Source organism: Ammodytes marinus, assembly GCF_949987685.1.
Source record: "Ammodytes marinus genome assembly, chromosome: 10".
Taxonomy (NCBI): domain Eukaryota; kingdom Metazoa; phylum Chordata; class Actinopteri; order Uranoscopiformes; family Ammodytidae; genus Ammodytes; species Ammodytes marinus.
This window is the reverse complement of record NC_137214.1, coordinates 18,849,237-18,864,325: the sequence shown is the minus strand read 5'-3', so window position 1 is coordinate 18,864,325 and position 15,089 is coordinate 18,849,237. Positions and strand designations below refer to the sequence as shown.

Here is a 15,089-nt window from a genome sequence, read left to right as displayed (position 1 = left end):
ATCCTGCTCTTGAATTTCCATGAAATCCACATTACATATGAGTGATCCACAGTCCACACTAGCATATATTACCATCTGTAAGCATGCTTTTTCAATGGATGCTATACTAAGAAACGCCCATGTGAAATGCTAAACTCCTTAGACCATGGAGATGTAGTTTCGGGTGAGAGACAGCACTTGGTTGAATTTCCATGCCAACAGAATTGATGTGAATCGTTCCCTTAGGCAACACCTACCTGAACTTATGGTGATGCTTAATTAAGACCCATCACATAAGAGCAAAGAAGACATTGCAAATGAAGAAACACTGAAGTTAAATTTCACTGAAATCTTTATGGGGCATATTGCTCATTAAAAACAATCCCTTAAACTATTCTACAACACAAACACACAGGACAGTATGTGTCCTCACAGATACAGTTCCAGATCATCCATGGACACAAATGAGGCAACTTCCGGTTTGTCAAAAAAAAAAATGAAGAAATTATTGACTGCTCATGTTATATCCATACAATATGACACACAACTACATTATTTTGATTGCTTAGTGTGGGATGTTTGGGTTAAATGTTGACAAGTACAAGGGTGGTTATTTGTCCACTGATTGTCACTAAAGTGGTGAACCTTCCAGATTTGTGTCAATCTCATTCCCAGTCCGTCAATATTTCACAGTAGGGTTACAAAGTCATAAATGATGGGGGTGAGTTGTGCTTTCTGTCCAAGTTTACAAGAAAGGGCAGGATTCTTTAACTAACAGCTAATGTTGAAGCCGTCTGTGTACTTTTATGTTACCTAAACCCTGTGGTGTTGATGCCGCAAGCAGCTTTAACATTTCAACACTGAGAAAACTATCATCACAGCCCATCTCTTATCATCTTGTTCATTCTTAAAATAGTTAAGAAATTAAATACTAAATAGTCAACTTAAACCAACCAGGGTTTCATCTTTGAACAGACTTCCTATCCCACTGAAATGGGCTGTACTGTGTCTTTTAAACTGTAGAAGAAAAAATTAATTGAAGAGAACTGAAAATGGCAAACCTCACACACAAAAAAAGGAAGACAATTTGTTTAATAATAATAATAATAATAATAAAAATAATAAAACATCACAGATGGTTGTCTTGTTTGAATATCGAGTAAATATTGAAATTACTATAACCAAGTTTGTTAAACAAACCACTTCCTCAGAAAAGAGAAGTTCTAATGAACAATGTTATATCTCTAGCATACTGTGGGCTATATCAGGTTTACAACACCCAAGAAAAGACTTGTTCAGTTCACACAGCAATATTTGTAGGTGTATCTTCTTTGTTGTTGCTTGTCCCCAAAACCCCCAAATTTACACATGAGGATGACCAATTCCTATTTAATATTTACATTTGAAAATCAGACTATGGTTTCACAGCCAAGAGGTGTGTGTGTGGGGGGGTGAAATGCAAAATAAAGTCAGTTGAAAGGACGCATTTAACACATCCCCCCCCAACAACTTACCCAAAAAACATGGCATCACAGAATGGGATGCTACCATGTGACCAAAAAGCCAGCCATGTTTGTTTGGAAAAAAAGGCCTGAATGATGTGTTAATCTGGTTAAAAGGAGCAAGTTAACACTGTCTGGCCACATGTTATTTATGTAACACAAAACACCACTAGTGAACGGAAAAGGTCAAAGTCACTCAACAAGTTTTTATTTGTTGTAGTAAACTCAAAGTAAAATCAAGTATCTAGATAGCAGAGTTTCACCCCCTCAGTCGCTTTCTGGAGTGAGGGTCTGTAAAGACAATGTCGATAGTCCATGTGCTTGGAAGGATCAGCTCAAACAACGTGTTGTTTTTTTTAGCTATATCTAAAACAGAGTCCGAAAGGAGAGGAGTCCAGTTTCTGTGTGATCAAAATAAATGGGGGGGGGGGCTGGCGAACTTGAGCTGATCATGTATTGGGGACGAGGAGGTTGTGGAAAATGTTGGGTGTGTCTGTGGGGATGGGGGGCACTGGATCACAGCTCCACAGGTGGCTCTCTGAGTAGGCCAGGTCACATGAGTTGAATGACGGGCCATTTTCAATCATGTTAATACTCCAGACGGGCTATCTGAGTGATCACATGATGTAGACCTTCTCAGCTTGGGAGAAGTTGAAGACTTCTTTGGTTCTGGGACACACCACTTTGTCATCTTGGCGAATGGACAAAAGGGACTAGAAGAAATAATAAGCAGAGGTAATAATACATGAAGACCTGTTGAAGTTCCATCAATGGATAGAAATAGCTTTATTATCTAATCGCCTGTACTTGTGTCTGTAGTTCATTGTGCCGTCTACTCACATTGTATCCGTAGACATATCCGTTAGGAAGCATCATTGGAGGGTTGTTTTCATTCATGACCTCCCCGGAGATTTTACAGACTAGTCTGGAGTTGGCACAGTGGGCCATGGGTAGCGGTTGGGCCAACTTGTTGAGGGATTTACTGCACACTGGACAGTCTGGGTTCTTAGAGGTACCATCCTCCTTGTAGCACTGACTGGAATAGGTGTGGAGGTCAAGGACCAAAATGTAAATCTCTTTATGAAAACAATTCTCAACGTGTGTTATTACAGATCACACAGCAGACAGCGTCAGTAATAAATGTACTTTCACTTGTAGAAGCCAAGAGAAGAAAGATGGATAAAGTAATGTGTGATTACCACACCACTCTTCAGTTTTTGTTTTTTCTAATGTAATTTTTCACCAGTTTAGTTAACGAAAATGAATTCACAAAAACTCCCTTTTTGCATCCGTAGAAAAATCTAACTGAGGAGCATAAATCCAAAGGGCAGAAGCCACTCATTATGGAGAATAAAGTCTGGTAGGATACGGTGTCTTAATGGCAGACAGACCAGCCTGTAGGGTGATGGTGAAGACAGAGTTGTTTCCCAGCTGATGCAGTCTGTAGTTGTCATATCGGAATTGCTGGATCAGCATCTTCCAGCGGGCTGGATCCAACAGATCCTGATGGAACAGAAAGAACAGGAGACAGAAGAGAGAGTTTTACAATAACAGCCATTTCATGACAGATACCAGGCCCAGTCATTTCTAATTTGGAGTACACACCTACAAGTCTTAACAACATCAGGGTAGAGCATGATTAAAGACCATTACAGATACCAAGTATTTGAGGTAGTTCCTTCTTTCTTTGTTATTAATCTCTGTCTGCTTCCAAACACAGCAAGGTCTGTAGGCAGGAGTGTTTTCACTGCAAAGAAATTCTGCAAGTGTAACGTAAATACATTTTCATTACAGTTAAATCCTTTGATTTGGCTTGAAGCTGTGATGCAACATTTATTATAGAGCCTGATTTTATTAACATGTAGTGGTGCCCTTTCACACTGATGTCACGCAAAGGAAAGTGAGGGCATTTATTTACATTTGTTTCCAAAGATGGATTGCTAATTGATCCAGATTTCAACATTGTGCAAAGCCAATTGTGTTGAATTAAGCTCTAGCCCTACAAAGATATTGGATTAGGACAGAGATTCTCAGTTCTGCTTCTGTCCCCCTGGCACAAGAGGCGTCACACTAGTTTGGCTTGGGCCATCTAATTTGCTTGCAGAAGAAGAGATAAAACCTTTTATTTAGACAGAACATTGTCGTCGTTGTCATTCTTAGGAACAACTCTGTGACTCCGATGATTTTGAAGTGGAGGTGAAAAGTAAAAATAACACAGCTAGTTAAAATAGTAAGCAACTCAGGGGCAAGGGTAAAGTAGCATTTTTTTTTAGAAGACAACAGAGGCCCTCTGGTGGCTGGTCTGCAGCTACAGCACTTACACAGCTTACATAGATACATCCATTATTTGAATCATTTCAGTGGCGTATTTTTATTAATAATAAGTAAGTTGATGGAAGTGAATCAGTATTAGTTATGTTTATGATTAATCCAAAGTCTGCAGTCATGAGTTCATCAGAACGTAAACACACAGAACGTAAATGCAGCTGCATTTATTGAGATAATAAGGCTATATCCACTGAGAAGAACAAGTAAGCTAAGTGATGTTTTCAGCTGTCATTGGGGGGTACTGGCATTTCTGTGTGTGAAGTCATGTGTCAATTACTTTTAAATGGTAGAAAACCAGATGAGTAGATACCAAAATGTTGCTTTGTTGTACGTGTGTGTGTCCAAAAATAAAATGTCATAAAAGTACATATTAACATCAGGAAAGACCTTGTGTTTTACCTTGTATGGGGAGATATGTGTATCTGATGGGAAGGCCAGCATACCCATCACCTGCCGAACCTCATCCAACTGTCCACCCTCTGCTTGGCTGAAGTGCTTCCTTGCATGTCTGGCATAAAACAGAGTGACACAAGATTAGTGTGAGACGTGATAGGTTTGTATTTGCGGCTCCATTGATAGTTAAACTCAGCCACGTAACAGAACACTTGTTGATATTTGAACTGAGCTCCCAGAGTGTCAATAACTAACACTTGGTCAGGGCCCATCCACAGCTTTATTTGTCGCTCAAAGCGAGTGCTCCAGCGGTCCAGACCCGAGCGTGGTGCTTAAAGACACTGGCCCTCATTTATCAATCTTGCGTAGACCAGAAAAATGGGTGTATGTACATTTCCACGCAAATCTCGGCATTTATCAATATGGACGTGAGCGTAGGGTACGCTCAAATCCCACGCCAGCTCTCAGCTCGTGTACGCAAATTTGAAAACAGCTTGGACTCGCAGTGCAGGCTGTGCCGGGTAGCCGATGACTTTGTTGGACAATTATTAGAAGATAATACAAATGCAGTGCAAATAAGACCGAAATAAAGATATTAATCACTTAAAAATGAGCAGCTTATGGTGTGCAACTGAGTAGGAGAGCTGATACAATAGTGCGCACACCGGCCACTTAGGAGGGCTGCATGGGACTGCGTACTGGCAGTTGTCTCCGTCTTGGAGCAGCTGGGGGGACACTGAGGCACGGGGGCTGCATTCATTCAAAATGTTAGCCTAAGTATTAAATATGTAGTAGACATACACTGCTCTTTATGATACAAAAAAATACATGGCACAACATTCAGCTTAACATTTTATTTATTTGACGCACTTTGTAGATGTTAGTTCCTCTTTTAATGTGTCATTAATGCTAAAGCGAGCGATTTATTTCCACCGTTAACCGGCACGTTGTTCCTATCTGCTGGTGGAGCAGGACGGTGGGCGCTCTCACAGCTGATCGCTGCCGGGTCGGCTTGTGCAGCTGACGGCCGGGCTGACCACTCGTGCCAAGCGCATGCTGTCATACAGTAAAACGCTAAATGTGTTATTTTTAGTTTTTAAAACCCTTTTGAATAGTACTATCTAAAAGGGCCAATACATTCTAATCATTCAAATCTCTGCAGACGTGTATTTATTTTATGGGGACCATTATCGGAAAGTTGGTGCGTCTTTTTCTCCTCCACCACTTATATTATGCCCGCAGCCCCGCACCCCCAGTTGGTTGCATTTCAGAACAGCAACACACTTTTTTTAGTGGCGATTTTGAGTCACCAACGCTGTTGACCGCAGCAGTTATTTCCTTCCTAACTGCTGCCTTCTGTCGTTCTTTGATGCTGCTTGTAGGCTAATGCTCCGAAATGAAACTCTTTTTTTTTTCTACTTTCGCTGTTATTCTGTCAATTTCTACTTCAGGGAAGTGCCGTATTGCGCATATCCATGTCGTAAAACCTCTGGGCGAGGCCTCTAAACTGAGAAAATATAGGGGCGTGATACGCTAGTTTTCATCCGCCACATTTATCAATAATGGCCTGGCGTACGCTGAGATTGGCAAGATACGCCTGTTTGATAAATCCCACGCGATACCTGGCGTAGGGAGGTATTTGCGCCAGAATCTGCACCAGTTTCCACGCAAAATTGATAAATGAGGGCCACTGTGAGAATCCGCTCCATCGGATATGCCACATCACGTCTAATAAAGATGCTAAAAGGAGACCTTTTGTGTCATTTTACCAACGGCAAAGACCAAGCGTCATGTTTCGATACTGTGGGGCTCACATATTCACTGATTTTGACAAAAGTGTTTCGGATTACAATGACGAAGTATGCCTTTAAATTAAGTAATTTTTAATTCAAGGGATTTAAGGATTGTGTGTTGTGTGTTGTGGTTCTATGTCTAGTACCTGACTGCATCCATGCGTTTGTTTTGTCTGATGAGTTCAATGAACTCCTGGATTCTCAGACTGAACTCAAGACAGCTCTGCCAAAGAAAGAGACAACATATGACATTAGACCACCTCGTAAGAGCATCAAAAATCATCATAGTTTCTATGAAACCTCAGAGCTCTCCAATACTCCTTCTATGGAGGTAGATTTTCAAGATTCTCAAGCAGCTTTATGGTTTAATAGGATTATCATGGGATTAACACCCTAACTTCATGCCAACACTAACAGGGCAAAACCCCAAGGAAGAGGAATTAAATCTTAAGAGGTCTGTTTCTGAGCACAAACTTTACTTTGCCAATTCTTGTTAATGAAGAGCGCACATTTGTAATATACACAACCAGAAATCATTTGTCTACATGTCTTTCCGCTTGCTTGATTTGTTTGATTTCAAATCTGAGCTTGAATTTAACATTTTTTTTGTCATGGTAATGTAAAGCCTTAACCTCTAAAATTCATGAGATAACATTAGACTCTTAACAAGAATACCTTCATCTTGCGCAGACGGGACTTATTGTCATGGCACCATGCTAGGCAAGTGGCTGTCTCCTGCCTCTCCAGAGACTCCTCCACCTCTTTAGCTGTTAGGAACATCTCAATGTTCACCAGATCCTAAAAAAATACAACAGATTGGTTGTTAAAGTAGAACATCAGAAATGAAAAGAAACAGTGCTGAACAAAATATAAAGAAACTTCAGGTAAACAATGGATGAATGAACTTCAATAATAATCAATAAAGCGCAATGTTTCAGTTTTCAGGATGACAAAACGCACACGCACAGAACGTTTTGTATTTTGAACAGGGCCAGGGTGTCTTTTAGTTTTGTCCCCAATGTTGAACCCAAATGACATTGAGACAAGAGAGATCCTTCACACACAGATTATTACCTCTATACCGCTCTGTCTGGCCAGTTTGACGGCTGTGTTGTAGTAGCCACAGCGCAGCAGGTGCTCCACCATCATGCGGTCCATCCGTTTCTTCTTCCACAGGTTGACTGAGGCCGGCTGGTCGCTGCTGTGCTCCTTCAAGTGCTCGATGCGACGCTTGCACAGCTTGGCACTCTCGTCTTCTGCTTGGATGGACTCGGCAGCCTATAGGACGCGCACACACACACACACACACACACACACACACACACACACACACACACACACACACACACACACACACACACACACACACACACACACACACACACACACACACACACACACACACACACACACACACACACACACACACACACACACACACACACACACACACACACACACACACACACACACACACACACACACACACACACACAGAGCTTGAGATCTTTCAAAGGAAGAAACACTACATTTTGTATAAACATTTTGCATAGCTGATTGCATTAAACAGATAATCAAGCCAAACTTTTCAAGTACAATAGAGAAGAAAAAATATATTTACAGAAACTATTCAAATGGATTAATGACATAATGAAACAACACTTATAGTTTAAGTGATATGTTACCTGTTATGTTAACTAACCAACTAACCAAACCATAGCCATCAGATACATGTAGTAAAGTAAAAAGTACAATATTTCTCAGACAAGTAGTATAGTATATATTGAAGCTTAAAAACAGAAAGTGTTATTGTAGTTCCTGTGTAACTAATGTTACTATGAAGACTTCTTCCGCAAATTCTCAGAATATTTTTGGAAAAACAAAATAATTTTCTTTGCTAATTTTCCCAAATTTGGAACAAACAGAGCTGGGCAAGCCTTTCTGAACATTGTTGAGGACATGCCAGAGTTAACAGCTGCTTCCTGTATGATAAACTCTTGATGTGATATGATGGATGCAAACTGGGTGTCGTAAACACAAAGGCCAAGGTTCACACACATTTTCAAAAATGCAAAATGTGTTAGATTTGGATTCAACACATGTTTACTGCATGTGCACACTTCCTTGCCCACAACCATTTCAGATTATATTTATTTCAAAATTAAAAAGCATTGGTTTGCTTTTCTCGGTTATTTCTCAGTTTGTTTTTGAGCGTTGATAAAACTCCAGCTTTCTGATTTTGACAATTGGAATACTTTTCTCTGCCCAGCCGAAACCAGACTGGGCCCAACATATTTGGGAGGGAATAAAGGCTCCCACGGCCCCCGCATATCGGTGAAGAGTCCGGTATGACCAACACAATGACCCAGGGTTTATATGTCACAAAGTACCTGCTGGACAATAGGTTGGAACAGAGGACAAAAAAACTGCACAAGTGTGTTTTGATCGCTTGTTTTCTGTCGTTTTTCAAAGGATTGATAGAAGAACCAGCCAGGCAGCATTCCGCCACTGACAAACACAATTCAGTAAGACTACAGTTATACAATTATAGAGAAACCACATCCACAGAAAAGGGGCTTTTGTCAACACGGGCAATGTATGTGGCTTTGAACAGTTGGCTCTGGCTGAAGGGAGATTCTGTTTGTAGATACTGCTGCTGGTATGAGTACAGGGGCCAATATTAGTCCTTTTTATTTGTTTAACTTAAAAGAACTGAGACTGAACTGAGTTTTCTTCCTCAATTAAATTTTTTTTTTTTTTTGTACCTTCTCAAAGAAAAAAGTGCCAGCCTCTGTCTTGCTCAGAGCTTCTCAATGAGTTGTTAATGTATTTTGGAAAATGATCTCCTAAGTGCTTACAAGTGGAGCCTAAACTGTGGCTCAGGTGGTTAAGCTGGTTGGCCAATGATCCTAGAGTTGGCGGTTCGATCCCAGCCCGGCCACTTGTGTCATGGTCGTTGTGTCCCTGGGCAAGACACTTCACCCACCTTGCCTCGTGTGAATGTGTATGACTGCTGTATGTTTGAGGTGGTGGTCGGAGGGGCCGATGGCGCTGAATGGCAGCCTCGCTTCTGTCAGTCTGCCCCAGGGCAGCTGTGGCTACTATGGTAGTTTACCACCACCGGTATGACTGTGTGTGAACGAATTGTCTGGAACCCTGTAAAGCGCTTTGAGTATCATGAAAGGCGCTATATAAATCCAAGCAATTATTATTATTATTATAAACACACAGACGTGATTGTTGGGATAAACCTCTGAACAGAAATGGAACGACATGACAATGGCGGAACCTCTATTGTGGAATTTGTTTTAAAGAACCACAAAACTACTGAGAGAATCAGAGGCAAAAAGAACTGGGATTCATCACAGAGGGTTACTGGCTGTATTGTTTAGACACTGTTGATAACATACAGTTCGACTCTGGTAATCAGACAAATTCTAACTCAGAACATTTTTCACAGTGGCATGTTCTCAGTCAGTCTGGAGGGAAATAGACTCACCAAGGATTGTGCATGTAGCTGATGTTTTTACACGTGTGCCCAAATGATTTTTTTAAATCAAGATATACAGAATAACACTTCTTGAAAGTTGACAGACAGAGAGAACATTGTTGATTTAAAAGTGTGTGCGAGTGAACACGGATTCCCTCACCTTCCTCTTGAGTGCGCTCAGTTTCTCCACCACGCCGTCCAGCAGTGACACCACAGAGTCCACCACCGGGAAGCTGCTCAGTGTCTTCTCCAGCTCTGCTACCACCATGGTCACGTGACTCGTCTCCCGGTCGATGTTCTTCTGAGCCGCCCGGAAACGTTTGTTCAGGGTCTCGTAGGGGACCTGCAAAGACAACGCCATCAGACGTTTACCTCAGTCCAACAGGCACTTAGAGCGCAAAAGACAATAGCGCAGAGAGCAGTCTCTGATACGGATTAAAAAAAAAGTTTTTTATTCATTTTACACAGTAATGATATTAAGAATGTAATTCCCTTGTATATATCTCTAGTTTGTATAATACGAACTTGAATCAACAAGTGAATCCACTTAATCCAAACAAATTGCTGTTGGAAGTTTTCCTAATACCCTATGTGACAATATCTTATTGACGAAGCCTCTGATCTGTGATTTATAAATCATTTCATATTCTGTCTTACAGTTTCTGATAAAAACTACGGTATCAAGAAGCTTCTTCTGTCTCACCCTTATGGCTCCAATCACCACATCATCTTTGCTGAATATATTTAAGTACAGTAGGAAAAGAAAATCCCATTAAAATGAGTGTTGTAAAATTCAACAATCTGTTTATTACTTTTGGAATAGGAATCTACCGATGAAAATACCTCACCCAATCCACAGCGAGAGCTAAACAAATGAAACGCTACAGTAAAGAATGTTCTCAACCTATGTATGCACACTGCTAGTAATTTTTTTTCAGTTGTTTTTAAGATATATATATATTTTTTTAAAGATATTTTTTGGCATTTTTATGCTTTTATTGATAGTGTAGAGACAGAGTTAAAATGGGGCAGAGAGGGGAGTGACATGCAGAGAACGACCGCGGGCTGGAATCAAACCCGGGTCCGCTGCTGGCCGAGGCCCATGGGGGGGGGGGGGGGGGGGGGGGACGCCCTACCAACTGAGCTAAGGGCGCCCCCGTTTTTCAGTAAAATAAAAGCACAGGTTAAAAAAAATTAGGAAAAAAAGAACATTCATAAAGCACAACATTTTCACAGAGACACCTGAAACTATGAGATCTTTATGACAGAAGAACATCTGGATTCAACTAAATCTAATGACGACAGAATAGTGCTTTCCTCCTTTGTACTCGAGTGTGAACCAGATTCAAATCAACCAAAACACGATGGAGTGAACAAGGTGATGCGCTTATGCAATTAATATTATTATTTTTTTAAATCCAGTCTGGATTTTGCCAAATGAGAAAAGCCCAGAATGAGACCAAATGATTCAGAAAATGTAATTGGAGCACAGAACAGTTTTGTACGTCTTAGTAAATATCCATTAGTGTCCTCCTGTTGACAGAAACATTCTGTCAAAGAATGAGTATGGATGCTCTATGAGAGGGACAAGATGGAAAAAGAATTGGCTTCGTGTTATTCTCCTATTGTTTTTTCCTTAGGGCTACTACATCAAGGACAGGGTTTGCCATCGACCCATACAACTTATCTGTTTTTCAGTGACACAGTTGGCCACAGATCAACAAATTAATTGGGGGTCATGAAAGGAAAAGCTTCAGTAACACTAGCTACAGAACAAGGAAATTATTGGAGAAAGCCACATCAGTTGATAAAATATGAATATAATTCACAGTGTATGCAAACAGAACTGACCAGTATAACACCGAAGGCCTTAAGATCATTTGTCAAATTGAAGAGATCATTCTATTATATCTACTGAACATGTATTTAATATTTCTGGTTATATATGGCTATAGAGAAATAGTTTTCAAATCAATGAGCATAATGTGATGAAATACCTTGATTTCCAATGTATTTCAATGAGTAAGTCAAATTAACCTTGATTATGTGACATGTTCAGTAATTCAGTTTTGTTAACACGTTATATACACAAAATAATGGCTGGTTTGACACTGTGCCAGAGGCTATCTTTTATGATATGTTGGATTTAATTCCAAACAATGCCCATTATACCATTCAATTCTAATTCAGAATAGCTATAACCTAATCATTAAGAGGTTAGGTAAGTGATAAGTGTACGTACCACATCTAAATGATAATGCTGACCTACCTTGACCAAAGAAGACATGAGTCTAATGGGCCTGTACTTTCACATAGCCCTGGATTTTAGTCATGGTCACAAAGCCTATCTATTTCAGCATGAAAAAGAGTAAATATATATTAAGGTTGCCATTCCCTGACTATGAAAGGACATAGGCCTACTACCCAACACATATTGTATATTGTTGGTCATGCAGATTAACATACCGATTCCTCACACTTGCCCGGCCACATTGTGACATTGTAATTACACTCAACATAGCTCCAAATGTAATCGACCAACTTATAAACTCCCATTTGATGCCAATTATAACCATCAGTCCTGTCTTAAAATGGTGCCCATCATCCTTACCGCAGCATCCAAGCAAAGACGGACACCCCCCCCCCCCAAACCACGCTTTCTGAAAGCGGAGACGTCTTTACATCGCCAAGTTACATTGATCATGACAACAACATACCATGAGTTACCACACAAAAGCTTTCAATACGTTGCTACTCACGAAACGTGTTTTAAACGGTGACGCTTCCCTGCCCTTTCTTGAGACGGACAGACACGGAAAGCAGCCGGGGCTTGTTACAGCTCGTCTTTTAGCGGTGGTGTCGCAGTAACGTTGTGTGGAATGGAGGAACAGTGCTTGAGTGCGGCAGCAGCCTGTGATTTCTCTCGCTGGCCATTTTGGAGTGCAGAGAGGCAGCAGCAATCTGATGACACTGCGCTAACTCGCACGGCCGCCTGTCCGCCTGACAGCGTAGCGTTACGGGCTCTCCCCCTTGTGATTTCAACCCAGTTAGTTCCAATGTGCATGCTCGACGTTACGCGTCGGGTACGCTGTTCATCTTTAGCGACGGTAAAGATGGCTAATACTGGATCCTGCCAATGCAAACTAGCAAGCAGGCCAATCAAGCTTGACAGCCATTTCGTTGACGCCATGCCTTGTTGTTGAAAGGATGAGCAACCGCACGCTCTGTCAGTAGCCATGTTTGAATATGTATATCCTCCTCCTTTAACTGAAACCTTCTGCCACACGGTGTATTTTCCAGATTAATTTAACATCTCAGATTGTTCTCACACATTGATGAACGCGCCGACACAGCGCTAGATACAAAATAATGTTAGCTAGCACGAGTAGAAAACGTCAACCGACATGTCATATCTAATGTCAAAATATTATTTTGACCAAACCAACAAGCTTACTGTTAAGCTAACAGCCCCGAGGCCCTGGACACACTTAGCGTCATTAAAATGGGACTCATTTAGTCAATGGACAGTCAGCTAACTAGCCACCAACAATTTGTATTTATCAAGCTAACTGATCTTTGCTGTCGCTTCTGAAACACAGCTATTTATTGGACGCTGCTATCTGGCTAAGCTAGTCCAGCTAGCGTTAGCCTCCCTGTCAAGTTTGCTGCTCTCGCTGTCAAATTAAAGACATATCCCTATTTTCCAAATAGCATCGAACCCGTCTTGTATTGTTGGCGCACCAGAATCGTTACACTAATAATATATGCCAGTTTCGGCTTGTGTTTACCTTCAGGGTGGGATATTCTTGGACTTTGAGGGCCATGGACAGTTGAGATGCTGTCTCTTGCACCGCCATCTTGGTTTTGTGGTTTTCTTGTGGTTGTTTGTTTTGTTTTTTCTATCAACTCAGAATGGCCTCGGTCCTCACTACCGCCATCTGGTGGTACGGTGTCAGCACCACAGCATCGACTGTGTCTGTGGCGGTGTGGGTGCTTTTTTTCAAATGTTTTTCTTATCTGAAGTGGCTTAAAGTTAGAGTTTTCTTCGATTCAAAGGGAAATACAGCGTGTTATTTACATAGCCAATGTTCCACTGTTGCAGACAAAACAATCTCACCACAATATGTACTTAGTAGGTTATCTGTTCCTGGGCTCTCGTTCACATATGCTTTCATGGGATTTCACAAGCAGTTTTGTCCAGTTGACTGGACAATGTTAAAATGTCTATTTTTTCCTTACCACTTTATTGGCCTTTAACCTGATGACCTGCACACTCATTCCAATCCATAAAGAATTAGGTGAGAATAGGCTACCTAAACTTGCTTCTAAATATTTCTGTAATTAGGCTAAATGTAGTCTCGCGAAGCCAGACCAAACTACAGCAAGTAGTAGGCTAAATGAAACACTCCAGTAAAGAATGAACAACTGAATAAGCCAGAGTCATTAATTCTGTGTTTTTGTATTCCATAGCACTGCTCACTCCAGCAAAGTTGAGTTTGAGATACTTCATCATGAGAGTGTAATTGTTAATACAGCACATATAACAGACAGAGAAGATGATAGTGGCAGTGTAATGCTTAGAAGATTTTTTTTTCGTTTTTAGAGTGGATGATGAATCAACAGCAATTTTGGTAACCAGGAATACAAATTATTTTAAGTCACTGATAAATAAAACAAAGAAAAAATATCATCAAATGAAGATGCCTCCCTTGGCTCTGTGAATAAGTATGCTACATTATTTTGTGATCATTAATAAATATGTTATAGAGAAGATTATTGATTAAATGTAAAAAAAAAAAACTATGTGAATATTTATTTTATCATCACAATTTTTACATTTTACTATTGATGAGAAAAATATTTGTAAAAGAGTGAACACCTTTTAAACACTGACCTACATAGTATTTATATAATTGCTATATAAAGAAGTTATGACAAATATTGTAGAATTTCTAGTCTATTTAGATAAAAAAAAATAGATGTAACAGTCCATAAGTACAACCAGAGAGAGAACACCCTCCCCGGGCCTTGTTGAACATATTGCCATTGGCAGCTGTCCAGAGCCAAGCTGTGGTTATTGGCTGACAAAAATTATAATCAATTACAATTGGCCCATTATCTGCTGCATGACCCACCCTCACCTCAATTTTGGAACAAACCGGAACGGTATAGACACACAGAGAGGAAGTGGATGTAAGGGTTGGGATGTATTTTTGGCCCCAAATGCTTCCTGTGTGTAATTTGTGTGTGTGTGTGTGTGTGTGTGTGTGTGTGTGTGTGTGTGTGTGTGTGTGTGTGAAAACGGTGGCACTTTACATGATTGCATACATAGAATCTACATTTATTTAAAAAATAACCAGCAGGTTATTGATCATAAACACAATTGTTGGTGGCAAGCAGCCTTCTCAATTCCAGTGCCATTAACGATAGATAGACACAGGGACTTTGGATGATATTAGACATTGAAGGGCTTTAACCCTTTCTCTGTTTAGGGAGTCGAATACCAATATCTGAAACTTTTCTGACAACCTGTTCCTCAATTCATCTCATGGGTTTCTGTACTGCTGCTCTTCTACTTTATCTATTCCACCTCCTTTCACTCTT

The 15,089-nt window shown here is 40.5% G+C and overlaps 1 protein-coding gene across 1 annotated transcript; it reads right to left on the bottom strand.

Annotated features, from left to right (window-relative positions):
• Window positions 1–340: 340 nt before the first annotated feature.
• On the bottom strand, window positions 341–13,348 carry maea (macrophage erythroblast attacher, E3 ubiquitin ligase). The gene is made up of 9 exons (XM_080035836.1): window positions 13,274–13,348; window positions 9,646–9,828; window positions 7,070–7,273; window positions 6,671–6,793; window positions 6,142–6,218; window positions 4,209–4,317; window positions 2,851–2,984; window positions 2,322–2,517; window positions 341–2,194 (listed from the first exon to the last, which is right to left on the bottom strand). The coding sequence occupies exons 1-9, from the start codon at window positions 13,340–13,342 to the stop codon at window positions 2,099–2,101; spliced, it is 1,191 nt and encodes a 396-aa protein (XP_079891962.1). The 5' UTR covers window positions 13,343–13,348; the 3' UTR covers window positions 341–2,098.
• Window positions 13,349–15,089: the final 1,741 nt, after the last annotated feature.

What these genes read in the sequence shown, in the direction of transcription:
- maea (XM_080035836.1), bottom strand. Translation starts at nt 13,342, where the DNA reads ATGGCGGTGCAAGAGACAGCATCTCAACTGTCCATGGCCCTCAAAGTC. An exon ending in CCAGACAGAGCGGTATAGAG is followed by an intron (nt 6,794 to 7,069) that starts GTAATAATCTGT and finishes GTATTTTTTTAG; the next exon opens with GATCTGGTGAACATTGAGAT. An exon ending in CCCGTCTGCGCAAGATGAAG is followed by an intron (nt 6,219 to 6,670) that starts GTATTCTTGTTA and finishes TTTCTTTGGCAG; the next exon opens with AGCTGTCTTGAGTTCAGTCT.